The sequence below is a fragment of the Entelurus aequoreus genome, linkage group LG15, assembly GCF_033978785.1.
Source record: "Entelurus aequoreus isolate RoL-2023_Sb linkage group LG15, RoL_Eaeq_v1.1, whole genome shotgun sequence".
Taxonomy (NCBI): domain Eukaryota; kingdom Metazoa; phylum Chordata; class Actinopteri; order Syngnathiformes; family Syngnathidae; genus Entelurus; species Entelurus aequoreus.
Genome location: NC_084745.1, coordinates 4258953 through 4281866, shown reverse-complemented (window position 1 = coordinate 4281866; position 22914 = coordinate 4258953). Strand labels below are relative to the sequence as shown.

At 38.7% G+C, this 22914-nt stretch overlaps 2 protein-coding genes and 1 pseudogene across 2 annotated transcripts in view; all 3 read left to right on the top strand.

Annotated features, from left to right (window-relative positions):
• Positions 1–318, top strand: part of LOC133629697 (sorting nexin-16-like) — a 53571-nt gene extending 53253 nt beyond the window's left edge. The window contains exon 9 of the mRNA XM_062020601.1: positions 173–318. The gene's annotated coding sequence lies outside the window, so the exon portion shown is untranslated. The remainder of the gene's footprint in view (positions 1–172) is intronic.
• A 3341-nt stretch (positions 319–3659) lies between these two features.
• Positions 3660–8831, top strand: LOC133629698 (agouti-signaling protein-like). Its single transcript, XM_062020602.1, has 3 exons — positions 3660–3668; positions 7854–7915; positions 8443–8831. Exons 2-3 carry the CDS (start codon positions 7868–7870, stop codon positions 8647–8649), a joined length of 255 nt encoding a protein of 84 aa, XP_061876586.1. The 5' UTR covers positions 3660–3668; positions 7854–7867; the 3' UTR covers positions 8650–8831.
• A 3732-nt stretch (positions 8832–12563) lies between these two features.
• LOC133630535 (NEDD4-like E3 ubiquitin-protein ligase WWP1) overlaps positions 12564–22914 on the top strand; it is a 79085-nt pseudogene continuing 68734 nt past the window's right edge.

Below are 22914 nucleotides of genomic sequence, written 5' to 3'. Positions count from 1 at the left end.
AGCTTCCTCGCCGTCTTAAGCCAGTGCAAACCTGCATTCCGGGCCAGAACGTAGCGACCTCTCCCCGTAAAGTAAGCCGACAAACCCTAGCTCTATGCACTCTCTCTCTCTCTCTCTCTGTGATTCTCCCCCTCCCTGTTCATTGGTCTCGTGTCCCCCTGTTGTCTTCCAGCAGCATTCCTCCGTTCCCGCGTTACGAGCTGTGTGTCTCGTGTCCCCCTCTGGTTCCCTGGCTGCCCCTCTTGGATCTCCACCTCCCGCCTGGACACGGACTTTGACGCCTCACGCCTGCCCAGAGACCTCCGAGCATGCCTTGCCCCCTCGTGGACTTCCGCACCTCGCTCAACACTTCCGGTAACACACTGCAGATACTCACTACACATAGTCACACCCATACACATTTTGGATTAGTCACACTTCCTTCCCTTGTTTAGTAATATTGTTCAATAATAAATATAGAGTTAAACGACGTCCCTGCTGTCTTCTTCCTCTGTACCGTAACACGTCTGACCGGCAGGTGGCCACGGGGAAGACCCAGGACACGATGGGAAGACCATGTCTCCCGGCTGGCCTGGGAGGAGCTGGACCAAGTATCTGGGGAGAGGGGAGTCTGGGCTTCTCTGCTTAGGCTGCAGCCCCCGCGACCCCACTTTGGTTGGTGGATGGATGGATGGATGGATGGTGTTACATGAGGTGTTCCAGTGGATGGTTTCACCTGCGGATGACATGCTGACGTTGCAGCCGCATGGTGAACTACATTCCAAGTGGTCACATGTCAAACATTCCAGAACCTTCCTTGTGCCTCCTGACGTCCAAGATGGTTTTTAACTTCTTTAAGAAGAAAAATGACTCCACTTTCATATTTTCATGTGTCAAGTGACTCATCTGTGAGTTCTTGTTCACTGTTCACAAATATCCTCCTGGGACTGTCATCACAATCATTAGGGACCCATGTCCCTTTGGGACTGAGGACCCTACTCTTAGGGACCGATATCCCTTTGGGACAGAGGACCCTATTGTATTTCTAGTTAGGGACCGATGTCCCTTTGGGACAGAGGACCCTATTGTATTTCTAGTTAGGGACCGAGGACCCTATTGTGTTTCTAGTTAGGGACCGATGTCCCTTTGGGACAGAGGACCCTATTGTATTTCTAGTTAGGGACAGAGGACCCTATTGTATTTTTAGTTAGGGACCGAGGACCCTATTGTATTTCTAGTTAGGGACCGATGTCCCTTTGGGACAGAGGACCCTATTGTGTTTCTAGTTAGGGACTGATGTCCCTTTGGGACAGAGGACCCTATTGTATTTCTAGTTAGGGACCCATGTCCCTTTGGGACAGAGGACCCTATTGTATTTCTAGTTAGGGACCGATGTCCCTTTGGGACAGAGGACCCTATTGTATTTCTAGTTAGGGACAGAGGACCCTATTGTATTTTTAGTTAGGGACCGAGGACCCTATTGTATTTCTAGTTAGGGACCGATGTCCCTTTGGGACAGAGGACCCTATTGTGTTTCTAGTTAGGGACTGATGTCCCTTTGGGACAGAGGACCCTATTGTATTTCTAGTTAGAGACCGATGTCCCTTTGGGACAGAGGACCCTATTGTATTTTTAGTTAGGGACCGATGTCCCTTTGGGACAGAGGACCCTATTGTATTTCTAGTTAGGGACCGAGGACCCTATTGTATTTCTAGTTAGGGACCGATGTCCCTTTGGGACAGAGGACCCTATTGTGTTTCTAGTTAGGGACCGATGTCCCTTTGGGACAGAGGACCCTATTGTATTTCTAGTTAGGGACCGATGTCCCTTTGGGACAGAGGACCCTATTGTATTTCTAGTTAGGGACCGATGTCCCTTTGGGACAGAGGACCCTATTGTGTTTCTAGTTAGGGACCGATGTCCCTTTGGGACAGAGGACCCTATTGTATTTCTAGTTAGGGACCGATGTCCCTTTGGGACAGAGGACCCTATTGTATTTCTAGTTAGGGACAGAGGACCCTATTGTATTTCTAGTTAGGGACCGATGTCCCTTTGGGACAGAGGACCCTATTAGGGACCGAGGGCCCTATTGTATTTCTAGTTAGGGACCGATGTCCTAACCTAACCCTAACCCTAACCCTAACCCCTAACCCTAATTGTAAACAATACTGGGATGATAAACAATCTTGAAATTGTAAACAATATTGGAGTTGTAAACAATACTGGGATGATAAATAATATGGGAATTGTAAACAATATTGTAATTATAAAAAATATTGGAGTTGTAAACAATATTGGAATTATAAAAAAATATTGGAATTGTAAACAATATTGGAATTGTAAACAATATTGGAATTATAAACAATATTGGAATTGTAAACAATATTGGAATTGTTTACAAAACTGTCAAATGATTCCCAGGATTGGAAGCTCTGAGAATCAGTTTTCAACAGGAATCAGTTTCTGCCTACTTTGATGGGCAGGACCGTGTTGCCATGGAGACAGCGTGTACTAAGTTGTGGTGGGAGTTACGATCAAATACCACAAGTCCAACTTGACACACTGAGAGAACTACGAGTGACAACTCCAACATCTTCGCCTCTCAGGCTGCTCCACTCAGAGAACATTCTAGACAACTCCAACATCTTCGCCTCTCAGTCTGCTCCACTCAGAGAACATTCTAGACAACTCCAACATCTCCTGGAACTCAGCGTCACTCACAAGGTGCTGCTTTTTTTTACTCAACAAGGCGGAGGACAGAAAGAGGCGTGTTCTCTCTCTCTCTCTGTGTGTGTGTGTGTGTGTGTGTGTGTGTGTGTGTGTGTGTGTGTGTGTGTGTGTGTGTGTGTGTGTGTGTGTGTGTGTGTGTGTGTGTGTGTGTGTGTGTGTGTGTGTGTGTGTGTGTGTGTGTGTGTAGCCTTGTGATGCCAGAGGAAAGTCGATGTTTGCAGGATGAAGATGAAGTTGTCAGTGCTGTTCTTGTGTCTTCTTCATCTGGTGAGCGGAGGACTTCTCACCAGGAACGATCTTCAAAGCGATGGCATCAGTTTGACTAAAATATCCAGGAGAGCAGGTGAGACATGACCCATGTTTTGACTAAAATATCCAGGAGAGCAGGTGAGACATTACCCATGTTTTGACTAAAATATCCAGGAGAGCAGGTGAGACATTACCCATGTTTTGACTAAAATATCCAGGAGAGCAGGTGAGACATTACCCATGTTTTGACTAAAATATCCAGGAGAGCAGGTGAGACATGACCCATGTTTTGACTAAAATATCCAGGAGAGCAGGTGAGACATGACCCATGTTTTGACTAAAATATCCAAGAGAGCAGGTGAGACATTACCCATGTTTTGACTAAAATATCCAGGAGAGCAGGTGAGACATGACCCATGTTTTGACTAAAATATCCAAGAGAGCAGGTGAGACATGACCCATGTTTTGACTAAAATATCCAGGAGAGCAGGTGAGACATTACCCATGTTTTGACTAAAATATCCAAGAGAGCAGGTGAGACATGACCCATGTTTTGACTAAAATATCCAGGAGAGCAGGTGAGACATGACCCATGTTTTGACTAAAATATCCAGGAGAGCAGGTGAGACATGACCCATGTTTTGACTAAAATATCCAAGAGAGCAGGTGAGACATTACCCATGTTTTGACTAAAATATCCAGGAGAGCAGGTGAGACATGACCCATGTTTTGACTAAAATATCCAAGAGAGCAGGTGAGACATGACCCATGTTTTTTCCTCAGTTGTCTTGGCAAGAAAACATGCGTGACGTATAAACTATAAACTTATAATGTCTGCACACTGGTTAATAATTAGTATAACTATAGACTAATAATGTCTGCACGGTGGTTAATAATTAGTATAACTATAGACTAATAATGTCTGCACGGTGGTTAATAATTAGTATAACTATAGACTAATAATGTCTGCACGGTGGTTAATAATTAGTATAACTATAGACTAATAATGTCTGCACGGTGGTTAATAATTAGTATAACTATAGACTAATAATGTCTGCACGGTGGTTAATAATTAGTATAACTATAGACTAATAATGTCTGCACGGTGGTTAATAATTAGTATAACTATAGACTAATAATGTCTGCACGGTGGTTAATAATTAGTATAACTATAGACTAATAATGTCTGCACGGTGGTTAATAATTAGTATAACTATAGACTAATAATGTCTGCACGGTGGTTAATAATTAGTATAACTATAGACTAATAATGTCTGCACGGTGGTTAATAATTAGTATAACAAAACAAACCATCTTTCATTGTATTGTAAGTATCTCTAACATTTTGATTAGTGATAGAAAAAACTAATACTAAGATGAATGGTATTATTATTAATATTCTACCTATTGTTATATTTCAGTTTGTTTTCTTTTCAGGAGATTAAAAAATAAATAAATAGAACACAAAGCAACATTGCCAGGATAAAAGAACATTTGTTTACTATTTGGGGCATTTGCTTTATTATATTTACTTGATAGTTTTTAGCTCCTGTAGCTACACTATTACACACAACTCTCAGTATGAAGTATCAACATATGGTTGAAATACTTTTAATCAAAATGAGAATTATTATCTTTGTAAAGGTGGATTTTTTATATTTGATATTGTAATTGGTGTATTATGTCCTAACATTGGCATTATTAACTGTTTTCCTTGTGTTTTCAATTAATGTCAAGTACTTTTATGTTTTTGATAAATGTACATGTACGAAGTACTTTTATTACATCATAAAAATAACCTTACATTATTATACATGTGGATTTCTGTAAGATGTAAGATAAGACTGAGGGTGAACTAATGCAGCTGTTGCATAACAAGAGTTCCTTTTTACGATGCAGACTGATTGTTTGCAGATGTGTTGCAAAAACCTGAACGCAGGTTTACTGTCTGTCCTGTTATACGAAAATAAAAGATGTAAGATTTACAAAATTATCAAGAAATTATCAGAGACACTTCAGTTTGCATTAATTAAATTAATTGAATTTGCATAAATTAAAACTATGGAAGTGGAATTGTCTCACATCAACTTATATACATATATCAATATGATATTCATACATATGCATATATTAATAAATATACAAATACAAATGTGATATACAAAAGCAAAACAAAAAGTGTATAAATAAACGCGTATTTGTAAATATGTTTTTGAGATTTGAAAATATATACAAATAAAATGTATAAATATAAAAATGTGACATACAAATAAATCAAGAATTTGTATGAATAAACGTGCATTTGTAAATATATTTTTGAGATTTGAATATAAATATGCTTGATTTTGTATTTGTATTTGTATTGAATTTGCATATGTGGATGTCTTTTTTGCTTTTGTGTCGATGCGACATTCCTACCACAAACCATGTGACCGAGTTTGAATGTGAACAACCAGCAGAGGGCACTGCAGCCAGAGCGGTCTGGGTCACATGCATGGTCATACACTGGCGAGCCAATCAGAGGCACACTACCTGTGAACATACTGTAGAACATTCAAATAAACTGTTTTAGGGCCCATATTTCCAGAACGCTAAAAGCCAGACTTCACTAATATTCCTATATTGTATATTCTTAAGAATATTCAATTCTAAACATTGCAAATGTGCTGCTATCATTGACATTGAACATTACACCTTCCTCAAAGTGCATAGCATCAATATTAAGACAACCTTTCCCACCTATGGTGCAAATCATTCAAAACCAACACAGAAAGTTCATACTTTCTGTATGAACAGAAAGTATGAACTTTCATTTAAATACACCACCAAGCATGATGGGTAAAATACAAAAAGACTTTATTTGCCACACTTTGACCTGTTTGACACATTTTAGTTTACATGTATGGAGAACACAGTTTACAAGTATGGAGAACACAGTTTATAAGTATGGAGAACACAGTTTACAAGTATGGAGAACACAGTTTACAAGTATGGAGAACACAGTTTACAAGTATGGAGAACACAGTTTACAAGTATGGAGAACACAGTTTACAAGTATGGAGAACACAGTTTACAAGTATGGAGAACACAGTTTACAAGTATGGAGAACACAGTTCACAAGTATGGAGAACACAGTTCACAAGTATGGAGAACACAGTTTACAAGTATGGAAAACACAGTTTACAAGTATGGAGAACACAGTTTACAAGTATGGAGAACACAGTTTACAAGTATGGAGAACACAGTTTACAAGTATGGAGAACACAGTTTACAAGTATGGAGAACACAGTTTACAAGTATGGAGAACACAGTTTACAAGTATGGAGAACACAGTTTACAAGTATGGAGAACACAGTATGGAGAACACAGTTTACAAGTATGGAGAACACAGTTTACAAGTATGGAGAACACAGTTTACAAGTATGGAGAACACAGTTTACAAGTATGGAGAACACAGTTTACAAGTATGGAGAACACAGTTCACAAGTATGGAGAACACAGTTTACAAGTATGGAGAACACAGTTTACAAGTATGGAGAACACAGTTTACAAGTATGGAGAACACAGTATGGAGAACACAGTTTACAAGTATGGAGAACACAGTTTACAAGTATGGAGAACACAGTTTACAAGTATGGAGAACACAGTTTACAAGTATGGAGAACACAGTTTACAAGTATGGAGAACACAGTTTACAAGTATGGAGAACACAGTTCACAAGTATGGAGAACACAGTTTACAAGTATGGAGAACACAGTTTACAAGTATGGAGAACACAGTTTACAAGTATGGAGAACACAGTTCATAAGTATGGAGAACACAGTTTACAAGTATGGAGAACACAGTTTACAAGTATGGAGAACACAGTTTACAAGTATGGAGAACACAGTTTACAAGTATGGAGAACACAGTTCACAAGTATGGAGAACACAGTTTACAAGTATGGAGAACACAGTTCACAAGTATGGAGAACACAGTTTACAAGTATGGAGAACACAGTTCACAAGTATGGAGAACACAGTTTACAAGTATGGAGAACACAGTTTACAAGTATGGAGAACACAGTTTACAAGTATGGAGAACACAGTTTACAAGTATGGAGAACACAGTTTACAAGTATGGAGAACACAGTTTACAAGTATGGAGAACACAGTTTACAAGTATGGAGAACACAGTTTACAAGTATGGAGAACACAGTTCCAGGGACAGTCCCAGGGTCCAGTGAGCTGGGAAGTGCTTTGACAATCCCTTTGAGGCCCTCTAGTGCCCATCTCAAGAAGTCACCTAAAAAATAAATAAAAGACAAGAATTTTCTGTCAGAATCTAAAAACATTGAATTGTTTTATCTTAATTTGCTGAACTTAAATTTGGCTCTTTGACCCGTCCTGTTTATACCAAGATAATACACATTACTTTTGATGTACCCTGACAGCTTTGGAGCAGCAGTTTGAACATCAAGTTGAAGTGTTCTAAAGAAGTGTTCTAATGAAGTGTTCTAAAGAAGTGTTCTAATGAAGTGTTCTAATGAAGTGTTCTAAAGAAGTGTTCTAATGAAGTGTTCTAAAGAAGTGTTCTAAAGAAGTGTTCTAATGAAGTGTTCTAATGAAGTGTTCTAAAGAAGTGTTCTAAAGAAGTGTTCTAATGAAGTGTTCTAAAGAAGTGTTCTAAAGAAGTGTTCTAATGAAGTGTTCTAAAGAAGTGTTCTAATGAAGTGTTCTAATGAAGTGTTCTAAAGAAGTGTTCTAATGAAGTGTTCTAAAGAAGTGTTCTAAAGAAGTGTTCTAATGAAGTGTTCTAATGAAGTGTTCTAAAGAAGTGTTCTAAAGAAGTGTTCTAATGAAGTGTTCTAAAGAAGTGTTCTAAAGAAGTGTTCTAAAGAAGTGTTCTCTCCACAGACCGACACAAGATCATGTTTGCCAGGAGAGCACAATACGAACAGCAGAGACTTCACATGATGGCAAGTATTGTTATTGTTATTATCTTCATGTACTGTCACCGTGGTTACATGCAGCCGTACCTCGGTCTTTCTTCTTATTCTGTTGCAAAGGGTCCGTTGAAAACTGAATCGTAAAGGAACCGAAACAATTTTTCTGGTTGGAAACAATAAAATCCACTTAATGCATTCCAAGATGTCAACACAAAAGACTTTCTATAGACAATCATGGTCGTTTCAGGGGCAGAACACGTACAAAAATGACAAATTAAAAGGATAAATGTACATTTAACATAACTGTAACCTTTATTGAAGACTCTAATGAGCGGTGAGGGAGGATCTTGTTGACCATACCAGTAGTTTTTGTCACCTAAAACACAAAGTTGACATGTATGAAGTTGTTTGTTTTAGCCTGTTTACAAATTGGACATTTCAATAACCCTAACTTATTTAAGACATTTGTAGGCGGCAGAACTCGGACTTCTGTGAGGTTGATTTCTACTTCTACCCTCTTTACAACCTGTTTACAACCTCTCTATATCTGTCCCCAGAGCCCTAAAGGGATGCCAGACCCTCCAAGGGACTACCTGCCTACCAAGGTGTCCTCAAACCCTGGCAGGCCCACCTGCTCCCAGCTGGGCCAGAGCTGCCTGCCTCACCAGGGATGCTGCGAGACCTGTTCTACCTGCCATTGCCACTTCTTCCAAGCCATTTGCTTCTGCAGGAGGAGTAATGTGTCGTGCAGCCACAACTCTTGAAGGAGGGCCACAAGCTTGCGACTGGACCAACGCAGCGTCCGCCATGTTGTGTCACTCTGAAAACAATAAATGGTCATTAGAAGGACGTCGTTATGTAACCTAATAACTGAACAATGTTACTATTCACTGTGCTTTTCTTACTTTTCATGTCATTCTCCTTTTGTTGTATTGTTTTGCTCCTAACATGATTCTTTTTTATCACGCTTTGTCAGTTTGTTTTGAAGAAAATACATTCCAAGAACCTCTCACTGATCTGCATCTCCTCAGAGGTATACAGTATATCAGGGGTCACCAACGCGGGCACCAGGTAGCCCGTAAGGACCAGATGAGTAGCCCGCTGGCCTGTTCTAAAAATAGCTCAAATAGCAGCACTTACCAGTGAGCTGCCTCTATTTTTTAAATTGTATTTATTTACTAGCAAGCTGGTCTCGCTTTTCCGGCATTTTTAATTCTAAGAGAGACAAAACTCAAATAGAATTTGAAAATCCAAGAAAATATTTTAAAGACTTGGTCTTCACTTGTTTAAATAAATTCATTATTTTTTTTACTTTGCTTCTTATAACTTTCAGAAAGACAATTTTAGAGAAAAAATACAACCTTAAAAATGATTTTAGGATTTTTAAACACATATACCTTTTTACCTTTTAAATTCCTTCCTGTTCTTTCCTGACAATTTAAATTAATGTTCAAGTACATTTATTTTTTTTATTGCAAAGAATAATAAATACATTTTGATTTAATTCTTCATTTTAGCTTCTGGTTTTTCGACGAATAATATTTGTGAAATATTTCTTCAAACTTATTATGATTAAAATTCAAAAAAAATTATTCTGGCAAATCTAGAAAATCTGTAGAATCAAATTTAAATCTTATTTCAAAGTCTTTTGAATTTCTTTTAAAATTTTTGTTCTGGAAATCTAGAAGAAATAATGATTTGTCTTTGTTAGAAATATAGCTTGGTCCAATTTGTTATATATTCTAACGAAGTGCAGATTGGATTTTAACCTATTTAAAACATGTCATCAAAATTCTAAAATTAATCTTAATCAGGAAAAATTACTAATGATGTTCCATAAATTATTTTTTACATTTTTTCAAAAAGATTCGAATTAGCTAGTTTTTCTCTTCTTTTTCTCGGTTGAATTTTTAATTTTAAAGAGTTGAAATTGAAGATAAACTATGTTTCAAAATTTAATTGTCATTTTTTTCGTGTTTTCTCCTCTTTTAAACCGTTCAATTAAGTGTAAATATCATTAATTATTAATAATAACATAGAGTTAAAGGTAAATTGAGCAAATTGGCTATTTCTGGCAATTTATTTAAGTGTGTATCAAACTGGTAGCCCTTCGCATTAATCACTACCCAAGAAGTAGCTCTTGCTTTCAAAAAGGTTGGTGACCCCTGCAGTATATGAACTAGATGTTGGATGATGAAAAGTCCTCCAATTTGAAGGGATTACCGTCACAAAGATACCAAATATTCCTCGCAGTGTTTTTTAAAAATTTTTATTCTTTATATATTTTTTATTATTATTTCTTTTTTTTAGAAATAATAATGAACAAAACAAGTACAGAACCAGTACAAAACAGCGGCAGGGGGTTGTAACTCAATAAAGTAACTAAAATACAATGCAAAATATATAAGTGTAACAAAGTGTAAAGCCATAGGCTCACGCAAGTTCCGTAAATAATCCACATTTGGAGCACAGCATCATAGTTTTCACAGCTTTTTGCTTGTTAGAGGTAGAAAGCGTTTTAAAGTAAAGTTCTAATTCTATTTTTAAGGGCTGAGAAACGTATAACTTATTATAGCAGTATTTATTGCCGCAATCATCACACACATAATTAACCTCTCAATTAAAGGCCTACTAAAATTAAATGTTTTTATTTAAACGGGGATAGCAGATCCATTCTATGTGTCATACTTGATCATTTCGCGATATTGCCATATTTTTGCTGAAAGGATTTAGTAGAGAACATCGACGATAAAGTTCGCAACTTTTGCTCGCTGATAAAAAAGCCTTGCCTGTAGCGGAAGTAGCGTGACGTCACAGGTTGAAAGGCTCCTCACATTTCCCCATTGTTTACACCAGCAGCGAGAGAGATTCGGACCGAGAAAGTGACGATTACACCATTAATTTGAGCCAGGATGAAAGATTTGTGGATGAGGAACGTGAGAGTGAAGGACTAGAGTGCAGTGCAGGACGTATCTTTTTTCGCTCTGACCGTAACTTAGGTACAAGCTGGCTCATTGGATTCCACACTTTCTCCTTTTTCTATTGTGGATCACGGATTTGTATTTTAAACCACCTGGGATACTATATCCTCTTGAAAATGAGAGTCGAGAACGCGAAATGGACATTCACAGTGACTTTTATCTCCACGACAATACATCGGCGAAGCTCTTTAGCTACGGAGCTAACGTGATAGCATCGGGCTTAACTGGATATAGAAACAAAAGAAATAAACCCCTGACTGGAAGGATAGATAGAAAATCAACAATACTATTAAACCATGGACATGTAACTACACGGTTAATGCTTTCCAGCCTTGTGAAGCTTAACAATGCTGTTGCTAACGACGCCATTGAAGCTAACTTAGCAACAGGACCTCACAGAGCTATGCTAAAAACATTAGCTATCCACCTACGCCAGCCAGCCCTCATCTGCTCATCAACACCCGTGCTCACCTGCGTTCCAGCGATCGACGGCGCGACTGTGAATCTTTTTTGTTTGTGGATGACTCTGCCCTGCTGGTATCAGACAAGGACAAGTCACAGGTGGAGAAAATCCTCAGTGCTGAGCTGTGTAGAACTTGCACCTGGCTCGCTGACAACAAGCTATGCATCCACTTGGGTAAAACAGAATCCATCCTGTTTGGGTCCCACATCAACCTTAAGAAAGTCAGTGACTTCACTATAAAAGTGGGTGACATTGTTGTCACCAGGAAAGATGAGGTCACCTACCTAGGTTCCATTCTAGAGGCTAACCTTTCCTGGGATAAAATGGCAACCAAGGTCATCAGAAAGGTCAACCTACGAACGATATTTCTCTACAGAATCTCCTCTCTGGTCAACAAAAGCACCTTGAGGATTCTGGCGGGAACTCTCGTTCAACCCTTTTTCAATTACGCATGCACCTCCTGGTACCCTAGCACCTCCAAAACCCTCAAATCTAAACTCCAAACATCTCAGAACAAGCTAGTCAGATTACTTCCAGACCTCCACCCCAGATCACACCTCACACCTACCCACTTCTCCAAAGTGGGCTGGCTCAGGGTGGAGGACAGAGTAAAACAACTTGCACTGAGCCTGGTCTATAAAATCCGCTACACCTCCCTGATACCGAAGTACATGTCAAACTACTTCCTTAACGTAAATGACCGCCATAACTGCAACAACTAATCGATTAAATCGATTAAAATCGATTATAAAAATAGTTGCCGATTAATTTAGTCATCGATTCGTTGGATCTATGCTATGCGCTTTTAATAAATCTTTATTTATAAACTGCAACATTTACAAACAGCTGAGAAACAATAATCAAAATAAGTATGGTGCCAGTATGCTGTTTTTTTTTCAATAAAATACTGGAAAGGATAGAAATGTAGTTTGTCTCTTTTATCCGATTATTAATCGATTAATCGAAGTAATAATAGACAGATTAATCGATTATCAAATTAATCGTTAGTTGCAGCCCTAATTTGTACCATGAATTGATTAACGTGGACCCCGACTTAAACACGTTGAAAAACTTATTGGGGTGTTACCATTTAGTGGTCAATTGTACGGAATATGTACTGTACTGTGCAATCTACTAATAAAAGATTCAATCAATCAATCAATCAATCAATGAATTTTGCTCCATCATAACTCAGCCCGACCCTGCTCGGCTGGGGGAGGGGGAGGGGCTGTGATGTGTTTGCGTACAGGCAGAAAAGTGGGTAATTGCGGCACTATGTGTTGTGTAGCAAGATGGAGCAGAAAGAGTAGCAGCAGCAGACTGACGGAGGGAGGCCTGCAGCAGCGGCGCAAAGGCAGCTATTGACGCCGACACAGCGGGGACACGAAGGTATGACCACACGCGGCTGTCGTACGTTTGACTCGTAGTTACAGAGGAGAGTCTTGCATGGTCTTTAAGACTTGACTTCCAACTAAGATCACCTGACTAGCTTCACCATGTTAGCATCTGTGCTAACCACATTAGCCCTTTGTGCTAGCCAGTAAGTTATCTTTCTCTTATTCACATTTTGTCCTTTGTTTGACTTGGTGCACCTAATAACTAGTAGATTATATCTAGTTGTTGTGTTAACGTTAGCGAGCTGCGAGGCTAACTTGACAGCTAGCGAGTAAGCTAACTGGGTGACTTTTGTTTTGTTGTTCCGAACATTATCATTCCTTATCCCAACAACTCTGTAACAAATGTGCGTTAGACCTTCCTTTTAAACTTTGCAAAGTGTGGCCCTTGAAGTCTTCAACGACGAGCTGGCAGTTAAACGCAACTGTGGGAGCTAATGTAAGAAAGTGGTCGTTAGCATCTGTGTTTTGACTTGTCACCATCACTATTAGACTTGTCACCATCACTTTTAGACTTGTCACCATCACTTTTAGACTTGTCACCATCACTATTAGACTTGTCACCATCACTATTAGACTTGTCACCATCACTATTAGACTTGTCACCATCACTATTAGACTTGTCACCATCACTATTAGACTTGTCACCATCACTATTAGACTTGTCACCATCACTTTTAGACTTGTCACCATCACTTTTAGACTTGTCACCATCACTATTAGACTTATCACCATCACTATTGGACTTGTCACCATCACTATCGGACTTGTCACCATCACTATCGGACTTGTCACCATCACTATCGGACTTGTCACCGACACTATTGGACTTACTTGTCACCATCACTATTGGACTTACTTGTCACCAACACTATTGGACTTACTTGTCACCATCACTTTTGGACTTACTTGTCACCATCACTATTGGACTTGTCACCATCACTATCTGACTTGTCACCATCACTATTGGACTTGTCACCGACACTATTGGACTTACTTGTCACCGACACTATTGGACTTACTTGTCACCATCACTATTGGACTTACTTGTCACCAACACTATTGGACTTACTTGTCACCATCACTATTGGACTTACTTGTCACCATCACTATCTGACTTGTCACCATCACTATCTGACTTGTCACCATCACTATTGGACTTGTCACCGACACTATTGGACTTACTTGTCACCATCACTATCTGACTTGTCCCCATCACTATCTGACTTGTCACCATCACTATTGGACTTGTCACCGACACTATTGGACTTACTTGTCACCAACACTATTGGACTTACTTGTCACCATCACTATTGGACTTACTTGTCACCATCACTATTGGACTTGTCACCATCACTATTAGACTTGTCACCATCACTATTGGACTTGTCACCATCACTATTGGACTTACTTGTCACCATCACTATCGGACTTGTCACCGACACTATTGGACTTACTTGTCACTGACACTATTGGACTTACTTGTCACCGACACTATTGGACTTACTTGTCACCATCACTATTGGACTTGTCACCATCACTATTGGACTTACTTGTCACCATCACTATTGGACTTGTCACCATCACTATTGTTCAACTATCAGCGGTCCTGAAGCGTGTTTTAATGTATTAAGTCAGTATTTTTCCAATCTTTTCAGAGCCATAGGCACATTTTTTTCATTGAACAACTCCCGAGGCACACCACCAGCAGAAAACATAAAAAAATGAAACTCAGCAGCTGACATTGACAGTAAAAAGTAGTTCTCACAATTGTTGGCTATGACTTTAAAGCAACCAAGCATGCATCACTATAGCTCTTGTCTCAATGTAGTGTCACATCGCACCCTGACTTATTTGAAGGTTCTTGGTGTTTTCCTGTGTAGTGTTTTACTTCTTGTCTTGCGCTCCTATTTTGTTGTTGATTGTCATGTCATGTACGCATGTACTTTGTGGACGCCGTCTGCTGCTCCACACGCTGTAAGTCTTTTCTGTCGTCCAGCATTCATGTTTTTGTTTACTTTGCAGCCAGTTCAGTTTTAGTTTAGTTTTGTGGAGTCGGAGGAAGCAAATCTTATTTAATCCTACTAGAGGTGAGAATCTTTGGGCACCTCACGATTCGATTGCGATTACTATTCAGGAGCTATGATTGGATTCAAAATAGATAATTGATGCGTCTTTAATTGTAATGCAGTTCTACATTTGTTTAGTTTCACTAAATAAGCATTCATCACTGGCAACTTTTAAAAACTGTGCATTTGTAGTAGGAAAAATTAATTCCCATTACATTTATTGAATGAATGGAAATGTGCCTAAAATAAAAGAGCTGGTGGAATCTCTGTGAGGTGGCTCGATGCGGTCAGCCAAATGTTAGAACTATTGGCATTACTTTACTTACAAAGAAGTCAATTATTGACATTTACTAATCGATTTTACTATGGCCCACCTCCGAATCGCAACGCATCTAAAAATCGATTGTTTCCCCCACCTCTAAATCTAAGTCTTACCCATTTCTGTGTTCAACGTGTACCAGATTATACTTCCAGTTTCTTCTATTCAGTCAAGACTCGGGTAGTTTTACCTTGACATGTTTTGACTGTCATCTTCAGAAGGTTCCCTGACCCCTATGACGAGGACCAAGTGCCAGGTCTGAGACGGCACTTCCTTATTTTAATCGCCTGCTTAATCTGTTGTTTGTGTTTGTTGGTTTTAGTCTAGGGATTCATTTATCAAATTGATATGCAGGTTTTAATTAGTGGATAAATAACCATAAGAGGCAGAGGTTTTTTGTTCTTGTTTTTCTCCACCATCACCAACATTTGAGTGACAGACATGTTGGCCAATCAGAATGGTGGAGCCTTGCTTCCTTCTTCTCCTGGCCAATCAGAAGTGTTTAAGGAAACAGCAAGTTTGTGTTTGCTTATAAGAAACACCACTTGCTCCTTTTAATGGGGACTGGGCCAATAGTCAATCAATCCAACAATAAATGAAAATGAAGTTGAAATACTTTGCCGTCATCAATAAACTGCTAGGTCAGTGTATTAGTTTTTTTAGGCAAATGGGGAGCAACAGAAAGAGGTCTGACTCATTGCATCTCTCAGCACCTCGGCATGTTTATTTAATAGTAGAATTGACGGAACAGTGAGCCCTCTTCTCAGCCATTGGCAATATTTGTCTAGGTGGGCGGAGAGCAAGACCTGCTCCTGTGAACCACCAGTCAGAAGTCCCACTGAGTAACACACATTCACAGAAAAATAAGATTACACAGCCAAATGTCTGTTGTGGTAATAGTTCAGCTTCAACCAGGATAAGCAGTAGGGTCAACACAGATGAAGAAGTGAGAATGCTGTGATCACATACAGACTACAACAAAAGACAACCTGACATAGTTTTTTTAACTGGGAAAATGCACTTTAATTTATTTAAATATTAAACATCTTAAAGTGCATTTTTAATATGTTTAATATTTTAATTAATATTAAACATCTTACAAACATTTTGTTTATTTGGGATAACAAAGTTATTTACCTTCCAATTACAGTACAATGATAAACAATGCTACAGTAATGATAAAAGAATGTGTATGTCCTTTTTAAATGGTTACTTGCATCATTATTAGGTTATGGTTTCATGACTTTATAAACACTGGATAGTTTTAAATGATTATTTCTTCAGTTTAGGAGCAGTATGTAGACAGAAGCTCTGAGTCGCTGCATAAAGCCAAATATTTTGAAAGTCAATTATTGCATACTGTTTTTAATGATTAAAACAATATGGAATCATTTACTTAATGTGTAGCACCTTGACACAGGAATGTGTTGATTAACAGTCTAAAAGTAAGATTTCTTTCTTCACTCGTTGTTTTTGCAGTTTTATTCCTATATACGTATATAATGTAAATATGGCCAATTGAATCGCAATTTTGGAGAGAAAAATCGCATTTAAGTTTTTTCTCAAAATGGTGCAGCCCTCTGTTAGTCCTAATGATTTTGGTGTTTATTGGTGTCTATTTATTTTGCAATGATCTCATATGGCAGATTTAAAGTTTTATGGTTTCTTGTGAATTTTCCTGTTGTATTCTTTCTAATATGTTGTCTTTCCTGTGTTGAATGTCCTTCCTCTTCCCCCCACAAAGGATTTTATGGATAATTTGTACGGCATTTCAGAAATGACATTGCATTTCTTTAGGGCTGTTCTGATCAGGTTTTTTTTTTATTGTCGATTCCTGATACCGATCATCCATCAGTGAGATCAGCCTATACCAATACAGATACTGATCACATGAATAACTGTACATTTTTCAGACTATTTAACACCCGTTTTACCTTCTAATAAACACTAAATAGATACAAACAGAAGAAAATAAATATATACAAACACTTGAGGCTCTTAAGAAGCCAGAACAATGTGTTCAATCTGTCAAGAAAGTCGATTGTCAGTGTTATTTAATATTTTAAATAAAACTTGGTTAATAGAATTTGTGCTCGCACATGATGATAATGATAATTTTTGTCACAATATCCTTGGTATGATTTTTTTCATACTACTTCAAGTCAACTACTGGTTTCATATCAATTATTTGTCACACCCTTATTAAGTCTACTGCTGTTTATGGTCATAGTATTGTTGTTGTGTTAAATCAATGTATTGCCTTGGTGGAGATAAACTGTTACTTTGGTGACTTGATGGACTGCAGCCATTAGGAATATCAGTTTGCAAAAAGAACAATATCGTATGATCATTTGTTAAAGGCCTACTGAAATGAAATGTTCTTATTTAAACGGGGATAGCATATCCATTCTATGTGTCATACTTGATCATTTCGCGATATTGCCATATTTTTGCTGAAAAGATTTAGGAGAGAACATTGACGATAAAGTTCGCAACTTTTGGTCGCTGATAAAAAAGCCTTGCCTGTACCGGAAGTAGCGTGACGTCACAGGTTGAAGAGCTCCTCACATCTGCACATTGTTTACACCAGCAGCGAGAGCGATTCGGACCGAGAAAGCGACGATTACCCCATTAATTTGAGCGAGGATGAAAGATTCGTGGATGAGGAAAGTGAGAGTGAAGGATTAGAGTGCAGTGCAGGACGCCAGGGTGTATCTTTTTTCGCTCTGACCGTAACTTAGGTACAAGCTGGCTCATTGGATTCCACACTTTGTCCTTTTTCTATTGTGGATCACGGATTTGTATTTTAAACCACCTCGGATACTATATCCTCTTGAAAATGAGAGTCCAGAACGCGAAATGGACATTCACAGTGACTTTTCTCCACGACAATACATCGGTGAAGCACTTTAGCTTCGGAGCTAACGTGATAGCATCGTGCTTAACTGCGGATAGAAACAGAAGAAACATGCCCCTGACTGGAAGGATAGACAGAAGATCAACAATAATACTATTACTTCTACTATCAGGAGACACCGAACCAAACACTGGACCTGTAACCACACGGTTAATGCTGTCCAGCCTGGCGAAGCCTAGCAATGCTGTTTCTAACGACGCCATTGAAGCTAACTTAGCTACGGGACTTCGACAGAGCTATGCTAAAAACATTAGCTCTCCACCTACGCCAGCCCTCATCTGCTCATCACGACCCGTGCTCACCTGCGTTCCAGCGATCGACGGCGCGACGAAGGACTTCACCCGATCATCGGTGCGGTCGGCGGCTAGCGTCGGATAGCGCGTCTGCTATCCAACTCAAAGTCCTCCTGGTTGTGTTGCTGTAGCCAGCCGCTAATACACAAATTTAAAATGTCACTTTATAAGTTAACCCGGCCGTATTGGCATGTGTTGCAATGTTAAGATTTCATCATTGATATATAAACTATCAGACTGCGTGGTCGCTAGTAGTGGCTTTCAGTAGGCCTTTAATGTCTTGTGGTAGTCTACTTTTTTCTGTCTTTTTCTGCAGCGTCCTTCTGCAACTTCTCCAGAGTTTACAGTTTGTAAATTAAGAGTAAAGCAATCCATCCTGTCTCAGAACTACTTTCTTTGAACTACTAGTTCATGGTTTGCACATCTTTAGTAGGAACACATCTACATTTTGCACATCTTTAGTACGAACACATCTACATTTTGCACATCTTCAGTAGGAACACATCTACATATTGCACATCTTTAGTAGGAACACATCTACATATTGCACATCTTTAGTAGGAACACATCTACATTTTGCACATCTTTAGTAGGAGCACTTCTACATTTTGCACATCTTTAGTACAAACACATCTACATTTTGCACATCTTTATTAGGAACACTTCTACATTTTGCACATCTTTAGTACAAACACATCTACATTTTGCACATCTTTATTAGGAACACATCTACATATTGCACATCTTTAGTAGGAACACATCTACATTTTGCACATCTTTAGTAGGAGCACTTCTACATTTTGCACATCTTTAGTACAAACACATCTACATTTTGCACATCTTTATTAGGAACACTTCTACATTTTGCACATCTTTAGTATGAACACATCTACATTTTGCACATCTTTAGTAGGAACACTTCTACATTTTGCACATCTTTAGTAGGAACACATCTACATTTTGCACATCTTTAGTCGGAACACATCTACATTTTGCACATCTTTAGTACGAACACATCTACATTTTGCACATCTGTAGTAGGAACACATCTACATTTTGCACATCTTTATAGCAGGAACACATCTACATATTGCACATCTTTAGTACGAACACATCTACATTTTGCACATCTTCAGTAGGAACACATCTACATTTTGCACAACTTTAGTAGGAACACATCTACATTTTGCACATCTTTATAGTAGGAACACATCTACATTTTGCACATCTTTATAGTAGGAACACATCTACATTTTGCACATCTTCAGTAGGAACACATCTACATTTTGCACATCTTTATAATAGGAACCGATCCCACCTACAGCTTTCTTCTTTGCTGTCTCCATTGTTCATTAAACAAATTGCAAAAAATTCACCAACACGGATGTCCAGAATACTGTGGAATTTTTCGATGAAAACAGACTCTGTTTGTATTGGGACACAATGGTGTCCCAATACTTCCGTTCAATCCGTGACATCACGCGTAAACGTCATACCGAGACGTTTTCAGCCGGATATTTCCCGGGAAATTTAAAATTGCACTTTATAAGTTAACCCGGCCGTATTGCAATGTTAAGATTTCATCATTGATATATAAACTATCAGACTGCGTGGTTGGTAGTAGTGGCTTTCAGTAGGCCTTTAATGTCTTGTGGTAGTCTACTTTTTTCTGTCTTTTTCTGCAGCGTCCTTCTGCAACTTCTCCAGAGTTTACAGTTTGTATGGAAAGTGGACCTTTTTAATAAATGGAGCTCATTGTGAAAGACAACTGCAAAGATTTTATCATTACCCGAAGCAAAGCATAAGGCAAGAGCGTGTGCTTTGCTTCTTGTGCTTTCTTTGATTGCATTTAAAATATCAGCAGTTAAAAATATAATTACTACGAGGGAGGAAAAATATAGAGAGTAAATTATTGTGCATAGTTGATTATCATATTGATGCAATTGGTAGGGAGGAAACATAGATTGTGCATAGTTGATGATAATATTATAATGTCATATTGACACAATTGGGGTAAAATGGAGGCTACTACTTGGTACTAAGTAGTTTTCCATGTGATTAAAAGAACATGACCACAGTGAGCTACAGCCAGGCTGTCACACACCATCTTTCGGCAGCATTTAAATTGGCCAGGACTTAACAATATGATACATTATTTTCTGACCAAATTAATCATAAAGGGCAATAAATAGATTTTATCGATTTGATTTGAGTTTTTGGTTAAAAACAATTTATAAAAACAAAACAAAAAAAGCATTTTTTTCCCCTCATGCTGCAGAATATTTTTTTGCCCGCTGGATCTTCCGTAGCTTGCGCCCTCCTTCCCTATTTCCTTGGCGCAGAGTCACACAGCTAGCAAAACGTGGCTCATGCCAACACAAGCAAAGGCGACACTTTGTTCCAAAGAAAAGAAGTGTCGTCAGTGGTTTGGATTTGTGGCAGAAAACATGAATTAAGAACTGCATGCTGCAAACCTTGTTTAAAGAAAGGAGGCAGCACAACAGACAGCATCTGAAAACAAAGCATTGAGCCGAGTGGGGGAAGGCAACTCTTTATTATGGCCAACAAGACCGCAACAACAAAAAGCAGCTTGTACCAGAGGTGGGGGAAATAATCAAATTTTAGATGCATCACAAATCGGACGTGGATGATTATAAAATCAATTAGTAAACCTCGGTAATTTATTTATTTATTGTGAATAAAGTCATTTCCAAGCAGTTGTAAGTGTTTTAAGCATTACGTTTCCCTCCGCTACGCAATGGACCGAGGGTCAGGAAGGAGTCAGGACACATGCGCGTTTAAAAAATAGCACCGGTAAAAGAACTAGTTCAGATTCACCTTTATTGTCATTGTCCTGGAGTGTGACAAGGAGATTAGGGGGAGCTACTCTCAAAGTCACTGTGCACAGACACAAGATAAACACAAAGACAAAACATGAAAATGGCAGTAAAAACATACACATGCTATAAAAAATGATATTAATAAATGAATACTGAAAATGCAATGAGTATGAAACTTGAAGGGTAACTTAAAATATACTGTAAAATCTGAAGGTGCATTGGTTGGACATAAAAGTCAAAAGTGTGCAAGAATACAGGATGTGGTAGTTTGTGTTATTGTTTGGGGTGGAGTTATCTCCGTCTATTTGGAGGTGTGTGTGGAATATACTCTCTCGTCGACGGCGTCTTGTTTGACTTATAGCTCTTCCATGGGATGTGGCGCCAGACGTGTAATTCTCTTCCAAAGCACTAAGGGGCAGTGTGTCCAGAAGGAGCAACTGCAGCTGTTGTTGACTCGGTACTGTTTCCTTCTTGTGAAGTGGGATGACAACCACAACATTGGCGTCTTTGTCTACCCTGGAACTTATCATTCTGAATCATCAGTTCACTTTTAATGGCGGAAAATACCTTCGTGAAGATGGACTGTTCAACTTCTGAACGGCAGAGGACGCTGTTATTATTTGCAACACTATTCGGGACAATGGCCAAGAGAGAGCTATCCTGTAATTGTAAATAAACAAAACTGTAGAATAATAAGTTAACAGGTTGGTGTTGGTGTCTACAGTCTTGTTCAGAGGTCATAAATGTTTGTAAAACTACCGTGCATGAAAGATTATTGTTGTGTGTGTGTGAGGGAAAAATATGTGTACAAGAGAATGTGTCAGAATTGAACCTGACTGGCAATAAAAGGTAAAAAGAGCGTCGTACTTTCTGTATGTTGAATGCTGTTCTAAAAAAAGTCAATCCTTCTGTTTTCCAGTAACCATGGGACATAGAGTGGGTTGATCTGGAGCAGCATACACCAATTGTGAGTATGTCCCTACATTGGAGGTTTACACGTAGCACTTTGCTGATGAAAATGTGTTTACAGCAGTATTTGATAGCTAAACATGTTCCAAAAGTGTTTATGGGTGTGGTTATTTAGATTTGTTGATAATATTGGTTAATTTGATTAAATTCTTTTAAAAATTGTAATATCTATCAGAAATTTTAAAAAAATCCTAATTTTCACAGACTCTGTCTGGGCATAATTTATAACTCATAATTCAAAAGTTATTTTTCATCAATGTCAATACAATGTTTATTTTACATTTAATTACTATACCCTAAACAATAAATCACCATTGACATTAAAGGCCTACTGAAAGCCACTACTACGGACCACGCAGTCTGATAGTTTATATATCAATGATGAAATCTTAACATTATAACACATGCCAATATGGCCGGGTTAACTTATAAAGTGACATTTTAAATTTGCCGCTAAACTTCCGGTTCGAAACGCCTCTGAGGATGACGTATGCGCGTGACGTGGACCGGCGAACACGGGTATGCCTTCCACATTGAAGCCAATACGAAAAAGCTCTGTTTTCATTTCATAATTCCACAGTATTCTGGACATCTGTGTTCGTGAATCTGTTTCAATCATGTTCATTGCATTATGAAGAAGGAAGCTGAGCAAGCAAAGAAGAAAGTTGTCGGTGCGAAATGGACGTATTTTTCGAACGTAGTCAGCCACAACAGTACACAGCCGGCGCTTCTTTGTTTACATTCCCGAAAGATGCAGTCAAGATGGAAGAACTCGGATAACAGA